At 33.3% G+C, this 19,862-nt stretch overlaps 1 protein-coding gene across 1 annotated transcript in view; it reads right to left on the bottom strand.

Annotated features, from left to right (window-relative positions):
* Positions 1 to 19,862, bottom strand: part of PAPSS1 (3'-phosphoadenosine 5'-phosphosulfate synthase 1) — a 112,221-nt gene that overhangs the window by 12,096 nt on the left and 80,263 nt on the right. The window contains exon 12 of the mRNA XM_051965260.1: positions 9,881 to 10,110. Within this exon, the coding sequence (XP_051821220.1) occupies positions 9,881 to 10,110 (230 nt within the window). The remainder of the gene's footprint in view (positions 1 to 9,880; positions 10,111 to 19,862) is intronic.

Below are 19,862 nucleotides of genomic sequence, written 5' to 3'. Positions count from 1 at the left end.
TCTAGGTCTTCATGAATCCATGATTAACCCTCTACTTGAATCACTTGCTCTTTATATAATGTATACTAAACATTCTAAAGATTTTAAAAGAGAGTTCTTCAAAATCTGGTACAAATGCTATTATCAAGACCTTTTCTTATAGGCTATTTATCCTCATGTATGAAAAAGCTTTGCCAAAAAGAGCTAATTATTAGAGAATTTTTTAACTAATTTTAGTGCCTTCTTTCTCTTTTAATTCTTTCCTATTTATCATAAATCTAACTTATCTGTACTTGTTTGCTTGTTGTCTCTGCCATTAAACCATGAGCTCCTTAAGAATAGACAGTTTTGCCTCTTTTTGTATCCCTCACATTTAGCCCAGTAACTGACTGACTTCCAAAAATTAAAATTCAGATATCACATTAAAATTTCAATTAACTAAAACCTAATTAATCAGGATCCTCAATCAAGAGCATATGCTGTCTCCCTTTTCTGTCCCTCTACTACTACATTCTAGTTTTATCACACAGATAAAAAGAAAATGCACTCATAAGAGAGATTTAATAAAAACAAAAAGTTTCAAAGTATGCTGCACTTTCATTGCAGAATAATCTTAAATCGAGAAAAAAAAACCGATGCCCAGAATGTGTAGCAAATTTGCAACAGTTGATAATTCACATAGTTTTATTAATTCTTGATACTTTGGAAGTTAAATTCTTTAATGATTAGAACACAAAGCCTTTTCACACATAAGGATAAGCAGTCTATTGATAATTCACATAGTTTTATTAATTCTTGATACTTTGGAAGTTAAATTCTTTAATGATTAGAACACAAAGCCTTTTCACACATAAGGATAAGCAGTCTATAGATTTAAAATCTGTAAAAAGTTTTATTAAGTATTAATTCATCATTTGATAGAACCACTTTGTGAAATAAATTCTATTATTATTATCATCCCCATTTTACAGATGAAGAAACAGCTTGAAAAAAAGTTAATTAATGTCTCCTGAATTTGAATCAGGATTTGAACTTAGGTCTTTTTGACTCCAGGCCAAGTGCACTATCCATGCTATCCAGTTTAGTATTCAGATAATGACTGTTTCTTAATATGTAATCTTTTACCAAGGGTTAAACAACTAACAAACTTGTGAAGGAAGTGAACCACAATCATACTGACATTCCCACCATAAGCAAAACCAGAGGACACAAAGAAACTGCTCCTGAATGGAAAGTTTGCTCAAAGACTCTCCTTGGAAGCAAACAAAGAAGTCAGTTTTGTTTTGTGCCTAAAAGCAACAAGAAAAGCCCTTTAATGAGACAGTCGGTCATTCTGCCCTGTAGTGCTCACAATGAACGTAAGCAAACAGACCACCATGATAATAACTGCAGTTCATGGACCAACATCTGTTGCTGAATATGAACAAATAGAGAAAAACTAATGAAGAATTTGACAAGATCTTCCAAATTAAAACAGCTGGATTTGGAATAAGATTACCAGGACTCAAATATTTATTCTGTTCTCTGGATAAATTCTAATTCAATTTGGTACATATTTATTAAGCTTCTACTGTTATTGAAGGCATTGTGGTAGACCCTGAATCTAGAAAAGGCTCTTATTTTTTCCTCATTGCAAATTATTAGAAAGGAACTAATCAGCATAAAGGTTTCACAGCTAAATTTGCAGTTGACTAGAAAATTAAATTAGTATGATTTCCTTATTCCCTAAAGGTAACAGGTAAGCCATAATGGAAGAAATCCTAGACTAGAAGTCAGAATCCAAGTTTCTAGCTCAAGGTTCATCACCAAGTAGCTGCAAAACCTAGAACTGATGATCAAAAAACTGCTGAAAAGCCAGACTGTTTTTTTAATAGGAAGAACCCTTTTGCAAGAATTAAAACCTAAAGACCTTGGTCCTTTTCTTGACAATATTTTTATTATCAATGCATGAGATGAAAATATAAATATAAAGTGGTTATCAAAATATGTGGATGGAACAAAGTTGGAAAGACAGCCCACAAATCACAGGATTTAGAGCTAAAAGGAACCTTCCAAATCATTTAAGTCTAATCCCTTCATTTTATAAATGAAGAGTCTGAGGCCCAGAGATGAAGCAATTTTACACAGCTAACAAACAGCAGAAGAGAAATTTGAACTCGGGTCCTCAACTCTAAATCAAAATTTCTTTCTATTTAATTCTCTTGGTTAATATATCTATCCTGGATGGCCAAATATGGATCTGGAATATTTCAATAAGCTTCAGTAAGTGCTTAATAAATACTTCTTGACTGCTTCAATAAAGATGGATGAAAATCTTTACTAAAGTTTTATTCTGTGGGCATTGGTAGTCAAGAAGATATAAGTTTGATTATTGCCTTAATTGTACGGTCTTGAGCAAATAAATTACTTCTCTCTACTTCGGTTTCCTCATCTGCAATCCTCATTTGTTTCACAGTATTATAAGATCAAATGAGACAACATTCATAAAGTGCTATGTAAATCTTAAAGTGTCATATATAAAAGTCATTAATTATTGTTGCTGTTTTTAGAATTATGACAATGTGTTGTGGTGCTAAGCTCATGGAACTGAGCTAAGGTTAAGGGAAATCTAGGTTCAAATACTGCTCCTCATACTCAGGAGCTGTGACCATGAGAAAGTCCCTTAATCTCTCAGAATCTCAATTCCTTCAAATATTTGCAGAATCTCCCTCTTAAAGTTCCTGTATTTAATGAAATAAAGTGCTTTGCAATATTTAAAGTTTAAAATTTACAATTTTTAAATTTATATGCAAATTATTATCACTGTAGATAAGAAATGATTAGAGTTTTACAAAAGCCAAGCCAATGGAATGAGAACTTTATTGGTCTTACCAAGCTGGAAAAGTTTCAAGACAAGGGCTGGCAACCATTGAATACAATTTAATTTAGCAAAGATTAATTAAGTACCTAATGCTACATAGGCATTGGGAATATAAATGTTTAAGAGAAAATACACTCCTCACATGCATACAATAGCATATTTCCAGAGTTGGAAGATATATCTCTCCTGTTAGCAAGTAATAATTGCTTTCCCCCTTTCAAAAAATGTACTTTGGATTATTTGAATATTTGCTGAGAAGGTTCTATTATGCCAAAACAATTCTATCATTAATTTTTTTAAAAAAGAAACATACATTGTCCCAGCTAAATATAAACAGGTAAGGATAATACAAGGTAAAGTATGCTGGGGAGCAAAAGTAGGAGAGATACAGACAAAATGCTCCAGAAATATATGGAAGGAAAGGAAACCATTTCAGCTGGTAAAATTAGTGAAAGTGGACCTTAATCTTGATCAAGGTGGACCTTGATGTAGGATTCTGAAAGGTGGTATTTTGAAGTGAACAATTACACTGAGGTAGGAAACTTGGTCTGTCACTGAAGAACCAGCTTAGAAGGTCAAGAGGCTGGGTTGTCGCTAACAAGTTGGCTGATGATGACTGATAAATTTTGAGGGCCACAATAATTCCTAAGGGCCATCTATAAAGCTGTGGAATGGCTGCAATTTGCATTACATGCAATTTTGCATCACACCAATGAAATCATGGCTTTATGAAATACTAAGAGATAAATGTTAAGTCTTGTGAATTTTAGTGAATTTCAAATCCAATGAAACATTCAACAATATGTTGTGGTAGACCAAAAAAGTTAATAGGCTATTAGAGTGCAAATAATGATAAAAGTAATGTCCAGAGTGAAGGCAGTAATAGCACTAATGTAGTTAATTCCTTGGTCAGATATATAGGGTAATATCCATTTTGGGATGCCACATTTTAAGATGGACAAATTGGACCATGCTCAGGAAAACAGTAACCAGGATATTGAGGGGATAAGCATTATCAAAGAACTAAAGTCAATTATTTTGTTGTTGTTTTTTAGAGGAAGAGAGAAGGGAAAATGTGATACACAAGATTATTACAAAAGAAGGATTAGATTCATTGTTCTTGGCTCAAGAAGGTCGAACTAGGACCAAAGAAAAAGCTATAGGAATAAGATTTGGATCAACATAAGGAAAAACCTCCTAATACTTAGAAGTGTCCAAGAATGGAATCAACTGCTTTGAGATGGAACGAGGTTGCCTCCTTTGGACATCTCCATTTGGAGGATAGATACTCATTCTGGGGAGAATTAATACATCAGAAATAGATTAGAGACTAAATAACTTTTAAAATCTTTTTTACTCCACAATTCCACAATTCTAGACTTAGTGTGATACATATCTCCATTTCTATTTCATTCCTTATTAAAAGTGAAAGTCAGAACAAAAACAAATACCTAAAATATTTGCAAAACTGATTAAGGTCAACAACATTTGAAAGTTTGAAAAATTATAAATGTTTTTGTTTTTTTTCAAAGGAAGAAATAAGTATGTCAATCTAGGGAAATAAACATGCAAATCTTGGGGGTGGATGGCAGACTTCAAAGACAAGAAAATACAAAAAAAAAAGCAATTTTTATTTTCTCTAGTCTTTTTTCCCAGTTATATGAATTATATATTAACTGAAAATAATTTTTAATTAATCTCAAATCTATCAGCTTAAATGAAAATTGATCCACATTAATCATTCCATTTTCTAATCTGCATAGATATCTATGCTCATATGAATACTAATTCTATAATCCACATATACAATAAGCTACTTTCTATACTTTCTCTTAAATGAAACAAAGCAATGAATTTTCAATTAGGCCTCAGCATCTTTTAACTCTGAATTCATCCCACTGGAACAAGTAAAAAACATGCACACAAGCTGAAGGTAGTTTCGAAATTCAAGATGTCAATAGTTTCTTGTAAACTTTATAATGGAAATATGGGTAATTTTACTGTGTTCTAACAATTAAAAAAAAAAGTCTAGAGTGGCCTAGTATTATTATTTTCTAAAGCAGGGATCATTCTTCAGCTTGCCTTTTATATCAATCCTTATTTTCCCGATTCTTCTGTTTCTACTCTGCCTCTACCAACACTCAGTTGTTAGAGAAACACAAAAGTACTGATGTGACATAAGAGCTATTCATGAAATCTATCCTAAATAAGCCCTTAGCACTAGAAGCTCAATGATCTTTTCATTCATTTCCAGCTGACTGTCTTGCAGATTCTTCTTTGCTCAGAACAAACCTTTGATAACAATTAGGATCTTAAATGACAGGGTGAGAAGGAACCTCGGAAGCTCATCAGTTAAGAAAGGCATGGCATTTAAGTGAGAATAATAATGTAAACAATGTTTTAGTGCCTTGGATATTCATGAATATTGATCTGATGTGGCATGTGGGATAGTCTGGAAGACAAAAGGTATATGACTGGAGACAAGGAGACATTGGGGGCCTACTAGAGTAATCAAGACATGAGTAGTCAAAGGACCAGATTTAGAATGGTAACAGTAGTACTGGGGGGGAAAATGTAAGAAATAATAAAACTTGGTGACAAGATATAAAAGACAAGCCAAAAGGATTTTATGACTCAATGACTAAAAAAAGGGTAATATCAAGTTCTTTTGTAACAGACATTGTACTAGAAACAAGTTACATCTAGAAACATTTTCTATTCAAAATGAATTTACATTCTAATTATGGAGACAAGTCCATATAAAACTACATTCAAACACTATGCAACACAAATTCAAAGTTAATAAATATACACACACATTCACATGGAAGAGAAAGAATGCATGGTACCATGAAAAGGAGAGTACTAATAATTAGATGGATCAGCAAAGGCATGTATAAGAAGGTGTCTAATTCAGAATTTAAAAGAAAGGCTACATTTAGGCATAAGAGATAGCCTGCAAAAGGAAAGAGAGAGAGAGAGAGAGAGAGAGAGAGAGAGAGAGAGAGAGAGAGAGAGAGAGAGAGAAAGGAGTATCAGGTTGAGAAACTCATGGCATGGTTTGAAAGAGAAAGATGAGCTCCATTTTGGATGTGTTGGATTTTGGGTTGACAGTTAATAGATCTAAATGAATGGCTAACTCACATTTGGAAATTTCAGCCAGAGCCTGGATAAGAAGTCAGAAAAGAAAAGTTGTTATTTTAAAAATTAAAGTTTTGAGCATGATCGATTTATTAGGCTAGCAGTAATCAATAAATTGGGTCAATGGCCTCTCTTGATGATGAAATAAAGACCTTAAGAAAGGGTTTACCAGTTTTAATACAGTTTTGGGGAGTAGAGATTCAGGTAGATGGGAAAGACACTGTAACTGGTTACAAGGAAGAGAAATCATGGGAGTGGGAACAAGATGTCTGGCTATTTTAAAGGAATAGGCTAGCTAGTGGCTAGTAATCACATCTTGTAGACCTTGTTAGAGGACCTGAGTTAGCAACCTACCTGGTGCTGTTAGGGAGACAAGATTCTCCTTGCTTGTACAAGGATGGCAAAAATGAACAATATATACCGTTTGGGGATGATAACTCAGAGGGAAAGCTGACTCAATTATAAAATTAATACAACACAAAATCAATCACATTGTAGAATTAATACAAAAGAAATTAGAGGTAATATTTATTTTGATATTTTTATAATTTTCACATAGAGACAAGGGTAGCAAATACAAGAAAATATGAGCCCTCCCAAGAAGAATAAAGCATGAATGGAAGAAGACAAGAAACTAATCACTGAGTAAAGTTTACATTTGAACATTTTTAAAGACTTTGTGGCTTTCATAGGAAGGATGTTGTGGCCTAGCATGGCAAAAACTGGGCGGGATGGAGGTGGGGGTGGGAGGAAGTAGGAGAGAAGCAGAAGAATGCTACTGGCTTAGGAAAGTATAATAAAATCACAAACATTTTCATAGGTCCCCTTTCTTCCTCTCCATTGTGAAAGTATAGTTGATATTGGAAAAGAACAAGACAACTGAAAGAATAACAAAGAACTACTCCCAATTTTAGGATGCTTTACATTTTTGTGGCAGAACTGACTTGTCCTCTCCCTGATCTCCTTTTGTTATAGAGCCATCTTTTTACGTCATGCATTTCCACAGTGAAAGAATTCATCACCAAATGGACAGCCAAGTGAAGATGAGTCTCTCTGTGTTTAGCAGGTTTTGTCCTCGGAAAGCAAAGATAATATCTTTCCAGGACTATATATGAAGCTTTTCCAGAACAGTAGGAAAAGTCAGAACTTTAGCTTTAATAGGCCTAGAGACTCCAGAATTTATCTCCATATCATGAGAAGGTCATGAAATAAACCAGCTTAGCATCTATGAAGTAAAAGAACCTCTTGTAGAAGATCAATAGAAGATAGGGACAAGAGCCAAACAGGATATGAGACTGATAGGATTTACACCATTGGAGGGAGTACCAAAATTAATGAGATCCATTTATGTATTGAAATAAATAACTTATTAAAAGTTTTGTTTAAGGCTAGCTTAATAACAATGTAAAGAACAATAAAATGACAATATGTCACAAAGTCATCTGGGAAAGCATGACTCAACAGCCTTCTCGCCACTTTCCTTCCTCATCAGAGGGGAAAGAGGATGCTATGGCATTATAAATGATTGTGTCTTACTGTGATTTCATGAGAATTATAGAAGTGTGAATTTTGTTAAAGATCTATGTTCTCCACAATGTATAAAACAAAAGGAGCTATAAATAGGAAAAATAGCTTTAAAAACTTAATTCTAACTTCTGAAAAGAAGGATTTTTTTTCCCTTCCTAATATAAGATTTCTTGACAAAAAGAAGCACCTTGAGGTCCTATAACTTAAGCCTGTTTTTTCTAATCAGATATTCCCTAATGACAAATATTATGACTGAATGCATAAAAGCATGTAGGGTTTTCTTTTTTTAAAATACCATCCCACATCACTATAATAAACTAGCCAAATAAGAAACTGCAAAATCATTAATTACTTAAAAGCTGGCATGATATGACTTCCATTAATCAAACAATAGACAACCTCATATGTGCATAATTAATAACTGTGTTTTTCTAATACTTCAAAGGCTATCTCTTTGCCACAAAATTTTAATCACTTTCCAACACAGTCTCATCAACTAAATTCCATTTAAATACATAAACATAAAAAATTAGGCAACTAAGAAGGGTTTAAAGCTTCTCAAGTCATAACTTATTAAGATTTGGTAACAAAAATAAAATTTTTTTCCAAGAAAATGAGCCACTCATGTAACTAATATAGAATTCATCTTTGGAAAATCTTATGAGAGCTGATGTAATTATTTATCTTTTGAATGATTAAAAGAGAGACTTTTTAAAGCAAAATTCGACAGATTTAAGGAAACATGAAAGTTATCAAGGACATTTCTAACATATTAGTCAGCTATTTAGATGACTTCTAAAAACCTGCATGTGAACATAAGAAAATAAAACGAATATAATAGGATTTTGAGGAGGAGAAGGAAAAGGCCAGGTTTCTTTAGGACTTTCTCCTTAATCTCCACTCCAACTCAGGAAAAAAAGAATATGTAAGAAACTGTGGACTTTGGTTACATAAAGTTAGTTTTTAAGTCACTTAATCTAGTTCAGCCTGCTTTCTCTTTTGTAAAATGAAGAAAATAATAGCACCTACTTTGTAAATTTTACAAGTAATATATAAATGCTAGCTATAATGAGAACTTCAGTATGTCATTAAAATATGACTCAAAACCAGCTTTCCTTTATTTCTCCAATAGAAATGACTGTCTTCCTTTTGTGTTTATAGCCTTAGTATCTCCCCAGAGTTTGGCATATATAGCAGGCACTTATTGTTTAGAAAGAAGAAAAACACAGGCAGGTAATATTTGAAGAAGCAGTATCCTACACTGGGAAAAATTTTTTAAAAATAAACATTCCTAGTTCTTTCTTGTTTTCTCCAGCTGAAAAGTTATGGTTTTATTGATAATTAACAGTCAATGAAATAAATATTTGTTACAAATTCAAATGAATTTAAGGGCATGAGGAAAAAAAATGTTTAAGCAATTTGATTGGGTTTTTTAATACTGAATTCCCATGTATTCTAAAACTAGTCAATCACAAGCATAGAAAGGGAAAGAGGAGTATAGAAAGGAAGGGATATAACCCTTTCTCTCAGTATTCATAGTGGAAGAATTCCTGGTATCCATCCCCACCAGATAAGGTCGACCTTTATGGTCCTCATGCAGTTCCTCATGCAGTCAAGTGAAATAGGAAGATCTACTCTCAAAAAAAAAAAAAAATAAATTAAGACTAAGAATTTTCCTGTCTACTTAAACCTTCTACCAGCAGGTTCACTCTAACAAAAACATACACCAACAAGCTATGATTTCTCAGCATGGATATTCTCTCTATACCAATCAATATCAATAAATTATTGAGTATCTACTATGTGCCAGGCACTATGTTAAAAGAGGAGTTATAAAAGGAGGCAAAAGACATCCCCCTGTCCTCTCAAGGAACTTACAATCTAATTTATACCCAACCACCAGTTTATGATTATTCTAAGGTTGTATGATTTATTCCAGGGTCACACAGCTAGTTGACAAGTAACATGATTTGAATCTAGATTTTTCTAGTTCTAAAATCAGAATTCTACTTGCTATACCATCTTATTTCAATAACAGAAGTCAGGCACACAAGACAGAAAAGAAATTTTAAAAATGTATAACCTTTCTTACTTTCCAGGCAAAAACTGCCACATGCCTTAGAAAAACGAGTAAACAGATCTTTCTAAGGTTCAAGTAATCCACAAATATTTACTAAGAACCCAACTAACCCTAACACTTATGGATGGGATTCAATGTTGAGCTCTATACTAACTTTAAAGGGATGACAAATAAAAATAGGAAACCCACAAAAGTCATGACCAGTTGGGTCATGAGAAAACATGCTAAAAGACCATCATAATAAAGGGCTTACAAAAAATAAAGAAGCAGAATAAGCTGATTTTAAAACTTACTGTTGAGAGTCGTAATAGTCCATTCGTTTCTTTTTCTTATTGTAAGCAGCTACACGAAAGGGAACGATTTCCAAAGTTATTAAGCCAGGGGCCATTGTCAACACTTTGGCCCCATGGCTTGGCTCATAAAGATCCTTCCCAGTCTCTGGGTGAGGCATGCCAGCAGGATCTCTTCCAACAATGTAAAAATTAGCTCCTGCAACCATTCGTGACCTGCAGTGCCATTGGACCTAGAGAACAAAAAAAGTTTAGTTAAATAACCTTATTTCTACTTTATGAATACTCATTGTCCAAAGGGAAATAAACCAAATGAATCCTCCTAAACAACCAATATACAGCAAGATTATCATTTTTTTTTTCCTTTTTGTCGAAGTAATTGGAGCTTAAGTTTCTAACTCAGTGTTACACTGCTATTAAGTGTTAAGTGTTTGAGACGGAATTTGAACTCAGGTCCTCCTGACTTCAAGCTATTATACTGTGACTTCTAGTCCCTAAGATTATTTTTTGAAACTTTAAAAATCTGTGATTTTTTTCAAGGTCCTCCATTAGTGTAGGATACACATAGTCTATGCAGCCTTGGGAACCACATTGCTCCTGAGTGCCTCCCAAATTAGATTTAATTGTAATTGGAAAATATTTAACAAAATTAATAAAAACACAATAAAACACAGATAAATACAATACAAATACAACAAAAAATACAATAAAACACATTTTAAAACCAAGTTAATATGCAGCTGCAGATAAGGCCCCATTAATATTCTTGTCTGACTCCACTAATTTGGAAAGCTTAATCCTGTCTTATTGAGTAAGCATTTGGGAGTGCTGCTGAGACTGCAGTCTATTTTGGAATGAGCGTCTTAGGACTTAGGCAAGCCTTCCAATGACAAGCAGACATAATGCAGGGCACTATGTCTCAGAGTAGTAGGAACTATGAAAACACCTCACCTCATGAAAAGAAGACATCAGAGTAAAACTCTAATGAAGACATAACCAATATTAGATTAAGCATATATTCATAAATATCATCTTATGAAGCCAAAAACAATGATAATTTTTAAAAATCATAAACAAATCATTCAACCAACAAACATTTATTAAGCACTTATTATATGTTAGAAATTGATTTTACAAAAAAAGCAAAACTCCTTGTACTCAAATTTATTTATTAGGTATGGGGAGAGACAAGATGTACATACTTTTATCTATTTACATATTAAAGAGTCAATTTAAATTAATTTATTCAATATCCTTTTATATGATAATCAGATCAAAAGTGATTGGCCATATGGAAATACAGAAGGCCTTAATTTTTCACCTATAGTAAAGACTCTGCACTAGGTAATTATGAAAGGCGGTTTCTAACTTTTTTGGAACCAAAATTTCCAAATTTCATGCAGGAAAAAGATTTCAGGAAGACTCCTCTCTAACTTCTTCATGTATAAATTTAATTTGATCCTGCATTTTTAATCATCATTTTCAAATAGGCTTCAGTGCTTCCTGATAAGCAACAGGAATTAAACTTATGACATTATTAATATATGGAAATGCTGACTAAGAAAATTCCTTCTCTCAATGCAAGCTGGCATCTTCTCTCAAAGGACAGTTGTACAGAGTTGCTCAAAGTACTGTAAGGTTAAGGAAATTATTAAAGGTCACACAGGGGCATTACTTGAGCCCAGGTCTTATTGGCTTCTAGACTGGCTTTATATCCTATACCAGTGATTTTCAGTGTTTTTTTATTCTATGAACCACTTTCATTTAAAAAAAAAAAAAAGCACCGTGAACTCCCAGAGCAATTTAATTAGTAATACTCTTTACAATTATATACTTCTTATAGTGCTATTAAAAAATTTGAATTGGGGCAGCTAGATGGTACAGTGGATAAAGCACCAGTCATGGAGTCAAGAAAACCTAAATTCAAAGCTGGTCAACCATACTATACTTACTATTAGCTATGTGACCCTGGGCCAGTCACTTAAATCCAAGAGCCTTGCCAAAAAAAAAAAAAAATGAATTGAGACTTTATCAGTTGAACATCATGAATGATTAAATGGGAATTCATTGCTCCATGTGATATGTACTAATGCACAGATTTTGTAACCAGATGTTCGACCCTCTGTTGTTCCATAGTTCATTTCTTGCCTGGCTAATTATTTTATTAGGATCAGGCATACCACTAAAATCAGGTATAGGAAGTGTAAAATACATTAAATAAAACTAAAAAGATTAAAATGAACTTCTTAAACTGTGCCTCAAACTCTGGATTGAGTTATCAAGTTCTCCCAAAGATATGAAGGGTATGCCAAGATGCTCGGATCCTGACAAAGTATTTGAGTTTTATAAGATAAAAGAAAAATTAAGGGATGCCTAAACTTTGAACAAACTTTCCATGATACTCTGACATAACGTGAACATTTCTCTCAAAGTGTTTTATTTTTCCTCTTCTCTTTTATATTTTATTAGCCTACAATGAAACATGAATGCATTTCATTGCCGGAAGGAGAGACTTTTGCAATCACATTCCAGGTTCCCAGTCTAAAGAAAAACATTCATTTTTTTTTTGAAGGAGAAAAAAAAAAAGATGACAAGCTGCCTAGGGAAGTAGCTGCCAAAAAAACAGTAAAAGCAATTTTTTAAAAGAAGTCATGTAAACAACATGTTTTAATCCTAAGTATTAATATAGTACAGATTAGATGACTTACCTAAAACATCTACCCATTTGGTTATAGCTTTAAGTGAGCCAAAATAGAGAATTAAAGGAGGAATGAGATCTCCTAGCTGAAATGCTTGTCCTGCTATCCTGGGACAGAGAGACTTATTTCTAGGGCTGAATGCAAACATGGAAGAATCTAGATTTTATGTATTTTGTCCATTTTGTAATGACATAGAAAATTTGTATAAAGGATTTTGGAGACTAAAACTGCCATATAAATAGAAGGGGAACACTGCTTGTTCAAGTATGTATTTTCCTTCTAGTTCCTCTTCAAGGTGATACAACTCTAGAAAAAATGAAACTGAAGAACATTTTAAACCTCTAAAGTGGAATCTTTAACAGGAACTAATAATTAATGCAAAATAAGGGTTATGTACATGCCAATTTCACCCCGTTTTTTTAATGATTTAATTTCTAACTTCCTTTACTCCCCACTCCACCAAGAGAACACTGTATACAGCAACAACAAAATTGTTTGATGATCAGTTGTGATGAATTTAGCTCTTTTCAACAATGAGGTGATTTAAAGCAGTTCAAACAGACTTGTGATGAAGAGCCATCTGCATCCAGAGAACTATGGAGACTGAATGTTTTCCTTCTTTTCTCATTTTTTTCTACTCCTTTTGATCTGATTTTTCTTGCACAGCATAAAAATATGGAAATGTTTATAAGAAATACGCATGTTTAACCTATGGTGAATTGCTTGCTGTCTGGGAGAGGGGTGGAAAAGAGGGAGAAAAAAATGGAATCCAAGGTTTTGCAAAGGTGAATGCTAAAAAGCATCTTTGCATATACTTGGAAAAATAAAAATAAAAACCATATAACAAAGTTAAAAAAAAAGTTTTCTTTTCAGAATAAAATAAACATTTTCCAAAAATAGTTGACTACTATTAAGAAACATGGCCAAGTTGATGCACAATGCTTTCAAAATCTGTTTTTTTTTTTTTTCAAAATATGGCTCATTTAAGGTCCTTAAATCTTATATTTCTTTCATCTTCAAGCCATTACCACACTATATGGTCTCTAAGGTCCCTTCCAGCTCAAATCTAATATATAATCCTGTGCATCTTCCACAGCTACCACAATGACACCTTCTTACTCAATTCAACAAACATTTAACTCAAGCAGATGAGCTCCTAGGGTGAAAAGCATATAATACACGGAGTGAGTAGTGAATAGCAACTGATATTTGACATGAATTGTGGAAATAATTTCTAATTAAGCAGCAGCTTCTTCTTTTCCCTCCTTTACCAAAGTACAGAAATGATTCAAGCTTTCTTATAGCCAATATTTTGTCTAAACATTTATTTATGTTTATTATTTGATTCTGTTAATAAATCATATGGCCAATAACAATATTTGTTTAAGCCTCTAAGTTCAGAGTCTGAGACAGACAGCCTATGGGAAAAGAGAAATCAGGCATAGTTTTGTAATGTTACTAATTCTTCTTATCGTCCAGAATGTAGAATCTATGGCAGACCATATTTGAACCTTGTTATAAATAAGGAAACAAACCAGTGTAAAGTGAGGAGTAAAAAGTTATAATATTGTTCCCTGAGATCATCTAAGAGATATTAGTCATACCCCATATCATCTACCCATAACCCCATATATCTCTATATGCAAATTTGGGAATCATCTGAAAAGATATGATCACTGAATCAATGGGAATTGATTAAAATCACTTAAGAGGCACAGGGGAGCATTCCTGTAGTCCCTGCTACTGAGTAGAATGGTAGATCACTTGAGTTCAGGAGTTCTGAGATGCAAGTAAGCTAAATTGACCAAGAGCCCTTACTAAGACCAATTACCAACATGGTGAGCTACCTGGAACAAAGGCTATCAGGCTATTTAAAGGGAGGGAAATCAGTCAGATCTGAAAAACAGAGCAGGTTAAAGTTCCTATGCCTGATCAATACTGAGATCAGGCCTGCATGTCTTAGTAGAAAAAGAAAAACAAAGAATTCTCTGTACTCTCCAACTACTTACATGTTCTGGTCTCCCAAAGTCTAAAAACAAATAAAACTTTTACCTCTTCTGTTCAATTAATTAATAGATATCCTTTCCTTCACTAACAAATTTCATAGAAAACAATATCCCCAAGTTCCATTATTTTTTCTCAACTATTCTGGTGATTATGTTCTCCCAAGAGGCACCAAGAACCAACGCAATAATTTTTTATTTAAACTTCATCCTCTTTGATCTCTTTTAAGATTATTGATTAATTCTATCTACTAGTTTGGAGGCTTTCCACATTTCTGTGTGTTGTGGCCCTGGTGAAGCCTATATACTCCTTTGTAGAATAATGTTTTATGTAAAATAAACCATACAATTAAATATAATGAAACACAATTATAAGAATTTTTTAAAAATAAGTTCATGTTCTCAAAGTGAAAAACCTTAACTAGATAGATACTTCTTTCTTTTATCTTGGCTTTAAAAATGCTACTCTTTAAACTCTCTCAACAGCTTCTTATTCCCTCATCCTTTTCTTGACCCCTTAATGTATGTTCCTCAAGAGCTTGTCCTCAGGTCTTTACAATCTGTCCCTAGGCATTTCCATTTAATCCCTTAGCTTCAAAAGTGACAAATAAAGTTTTAAGTTTAAGAATGTGTTACAAATACTTACCATACCAACTTCTTAAAGGCATTCAAAAATATCTTGACGTTTCTGAATCCAGGCTATTTATTTTAGTGCTAACAACCAACAAAAATGTGGTACATGGTCTTGTGAACATTTTGGTTTGTCTCCTTACTACAATTTCAATGAGATTCTAAATATTTTCAGTTTTGAACTAAGAAAATACTTAAGACAAAGGAAATCAAAAACATATTTATCCAACTCTTCAAAGAGAATTTATTATAAGACTTAAGATTCAAGAGTCTATGACTAAGAATTCAGTTCAGAGCAAACCTCTCAAGATATTAAAAAGAATTTCCCTGGAGCCACAGCCATAATAGATGAAACTCAATAGAAGCCCTTATACAAGTGCACTATGTAGGTTTTAACTGAACTATAGCAAGAGGATGCATACATATCATGACAACCTTTTAAGAATGAATGGAACGAGAAGTAGATTTAAGATCAGAGATCATTAAGGGGACATCATGGCTCTGCTACATGCCACCTTGTATAACATTGGACCCTTTGGGCTTCATTTTCCTTATTGGTATAATGAAGTAGATGAATTACATCACCTCCAAGGTCCTTTACAACTCTAACTATTCAGTCCTACTACAGATTGTACAAATATTTTGAGGCAGTTATGTGGCAAGGTGCTAGGTGTCTAGAAGGTTTGAGTTCAAATCTGACCTTATACAATTTACTAGCTATGTGACACTTGTCAAATCAACTCAGTTTCCTCATCTTCAAAATAAAGATGCACCTACCTCCCAGGGTTATTGTGAAAATCTAGGGACCTAATATTTGTTAAGCACTTACAAGTTTTATATAAACATATATATAAAGGCAATATTTTCCCACACTTAATTTTTTTAAAAGGGTATCCACCAACTCTGTGATAATACCATTTGTCAAATATAATTGATGGTAATTACATCCCACATACCTGTTAACTTGCATATTTATATACAAAAGTTCTAAAAGTATCGGCCTCAGGTCAAAAATGACTAATAATCTATCTGGGTTAGTGGGTTTTCAGAAACATTGGTAGTTCTGATCTTGAAGAACAAATATCCCCTCCCTAACTCAATCTCTAACAATTAAGCTTGCTAAAATTCAAAATGTAATTGACATCATTAAAGAATTATTTTATTTAGGTTCTATAGTATTTTTTTTGGGGGGGGAAGTTTGAACATATAACTTCATTAGTGGGAAAGGGAACAACAGCGAAGAAATTCCCTTTACTAATAACAATAAGTCTTAGACATTTTGTTTCAGACTGTTATTACTGGGGGCACATTAAGTGACTTGCCCAGAAGTCCATATGTCAGAGGTCAGACCTAGCTCTTCAAGACATGTGAAGAGTCATGGATACTTCTCTTTATGCTTTAAATTTGTAATTAGGAAATAAAATACGATATTTCAAAAAATTTACATATATTTCCGTCCCAATTACATACCGAAGCACCACATGTCTTATTGAGAAATGAGCTAGTTTTTCTAGAGCTATTTGCAAAAGTACCAGATGAAATTTCTGGCATAGCTGGTAAAGCTCCATTTTTTAAAAATGCATGTACCTCTTTCCTGTTAGAAAAGTACAAAAAAGGCTGGGCAGGAGGAGAGAGAATTAAACAAGAATCTAAGAAACATGCCCATTAAATCTTTATAGACTAGAAAACCATGAACATCCTGTTGATAACTAAACAGGCTTAACAGCTGTTTGCTGTTCTGTAAATCATTTGTGCTACAGAAATAAATCTGGTACCAATGTCTTCTAAATGATCTACAGAAAATGATTAAAGGAAGAGTCCTTGTTGGGAGATTTTTATTAGCTGGCAAAAAAACATTATTGGCAGTCTTCTTCCTGATGTCACTGGAAAAGCTGCATAAATTAAATAGTTGTTTTTTATTTTACAAAAGAAACCCTTCACTTAAAGCTGTAGAAAAGATGGACTTGAAACACACACATAAAAGAGATACCTTTGGAGAAAAGAAGTGGCTATCACTAACAAGCTTTTCATTTTAGTGATACATGCTTCTCAAACTAATTTTGAATATAAACAAGGCTAGAAAATTACTACCCAACTTCAAGCAATAACAAAATTCATTTAATCATCAGCCCCATTTTCCCACAGAAATATGTACACACAATGGCATCCACACTTTTTAAAAAAATATTTTTATATCCCCCTCCCCAAAAAATTAAGTCATTCTATTAATTTGATTTAACAGGTTTTTATTTGTCTGTTTTTTTTTTAATAAGTCTAAATCTACGAATTCATAAGCAAGAAAAAGTTTTTGAAAATGGACACAAGAGTGGGCATTCTTTATAAGAAAACATACCTCCTTTCTCCTGTTTTCCAATAGGTACTCTTCTGGAGGAAAAAGGAGCCAACAGGTGGAACTGTGGGAAAGTAGAAATAATCCTAGAATTGAAGTGCTAGGAGCTGGATTCATCTTTATTTTTTTAACTGGCTGTATACTCTGGAAAATCACTAGGTCTCAGCCTCTCACTCTGGATAATGAGAAGAATTGACTCTAGGATCCTTCCCAATTCCAAGTTCAAAATCCTATGAAGCTATTCCTTTATAGCTAGGTACCCTGTGCATCCCTTTGGCTTTTTACTACTTCTCAATCCTCTTTATGTAATAAGAAAGAAACCAAAGGGGAAAAACTTCTAGAGCTACTTCTAGGGAGGAGGTTTATGAGATACCTTCTAGTTCCACGAAAATACAGAGACAGAGCAAGAATGGCCTAGGACATCTATTCTGACCTGTCATTTCCCAAGGGTTAGATTACCCCTTAAAGGATTCTGAATTGCTTGGAACAGAATTAAAACCTTTACTCTCAGGCTTAAAACTTCCAGAATGACTCCAGAGATAATTTTTTTTTGTAAGGGTCCCAAATCAGCCCAATTTTAAGGTGGCTGATTAACAAATTCCTTTTTGAAGATGCAATTACATGCCAGAAAGGTTAGGAATCTTAAGATCAATAGTTTTAATCACTTCAACACCTTCTCAAGAGAAGTATCAACAAATAAGAAATTAGTGAAGATTATTTCTGGCTTTTTTAGTATGTTGTTACAAAGGCAGAAGTAGGATAAAAAATGCAAGGGAAAGAGAAATGAAAAAAAGGAAGAGAAGATATGGATAAGACAAACTACTATTCTCATGCTTTTTCCTTAGGTTATTCTCACTACTTCTCCACTTCTATTTTTTATAGAGGATTCTGATATTCCTTAACCCCAATCTATCCTTCAAAGACTCTGAGGCTTCACCAAATGGTATTAACAAAAGATAATAATGAAAAGCAAATATTTTAATTATTTTCCTACTTCAAATGATCATCAATATTTCATTCAACAGTGCAAACTGCAAATCCATCCACGCATGCCTTCTCATCCTACAGATTTTCAACTACATCCTATGCCACAGACACTCAGGTTTTCTCCAGGTCTTTCTACGTGACCTGAACCAGAGCACCATTTAGACTGTTATCTGCTTCACAATTGGCATATCCCCTTTTCTATTCATATATTCTTTTAAGGATGTCATTTGTGCCACTTCTGGGATACAGGCAAATAGATCACCATGGGAAATAGGAAAAGTTATTCTTCTGCATCACCTTTTTGAGTCATTCACAAATTTGATTCTTTAATGAAAAGTTGTCAAATATGTAGCCAGCAACAATCCTAAATGCTATTCAAATGTTAACTAGGAAAGATTTAACAAAATAAAAATATAATAAAATAGAGATAACATTACATTTTAAAATTAAATCAAAATGCAACCTATAAAGATCTTTATACATGGTTTAGTGGCCCACATTTCTATTTGAATTTGACATTACTGCTTTAGAGCAAAGCTTCTTAAAACTGTGGATTGCAATAACATATGAGTTGCAAATTGAATGTATGAATTGCAAAATTATGATTTATATTCAATAAATGTTTGATTTATATGCCTATATAACTGAGGTCATATAAGAATTTCTCAGGCAAAAGAAATTGTTTAAGAAGCCCTGTTTTAGAGAACTGTGCAGTTTTAAGGTTCACAAACATACAGAATTACTAGGAAGCAGCTTAGGACTGTTAATACTACTAAACAATTTTTCAAGTGCCACTTAAATCTCCTATTCACTATCTATTTGCATTATTTGTCCTACATAAATGTAATGATGTACTTATTCAATAGTCTAACCATTCACCACAGAGTTTGAAACAATAGGCATTTTTCATCCATTTAAATTTTCCTGTGAAGTCTTTATATCCCCTATTTTGTGCTTCATTTGATTCTGACCATCTTATCCTCCAAATTATAAAAGTAACCTATATAAACTAAGCAGATACATGAGACATTCTTAGATGGAAGAAAATCTCTAGAGCTGTATTTCACTGTACTGATCACTGATTAAAATATCAAAGGACTGCATCCATCAATCAACTGTGAGTGTGAAGACATAGCTTGCTATAGAGAATCCTTTGTAAAGAAAGCATAGTTCTGAAAACTGCCTGGAAAAAAAAAAGCAAGAAATGCAACTTTCTCGGGAGGGATTCTAACTCAGGTACAGTGAATCACAAGCAGCTGAAAATAAGACAATTTACTAAACATGTACTGGGTGATTTCCAAGGCAAAAACAGTCCA

The sequence above is a fragment of the Antechinus flavipes genome, chromosome 6, assembly GCF_016432865.1.
Source record: "Antechinus flavipes isolate AdamAnt ecotype Samford, QLD, Australia chromosome 6, AdamAnt_v2, whole genome shotgun sequence".
Classification (NCBI taxonomy): domain Eukaryota; kingdom Metazoa; phylum Chordata; class Mammalia; order Dasyuromorphia; family Dasyuridae; genus Antechinus; species Antechinus flavipes.
The sequence above is the reverse complement of the archived record's forward strand: the minus strand, read 5'-3'. Positions and strand labels throughout refer to the sequence as shown.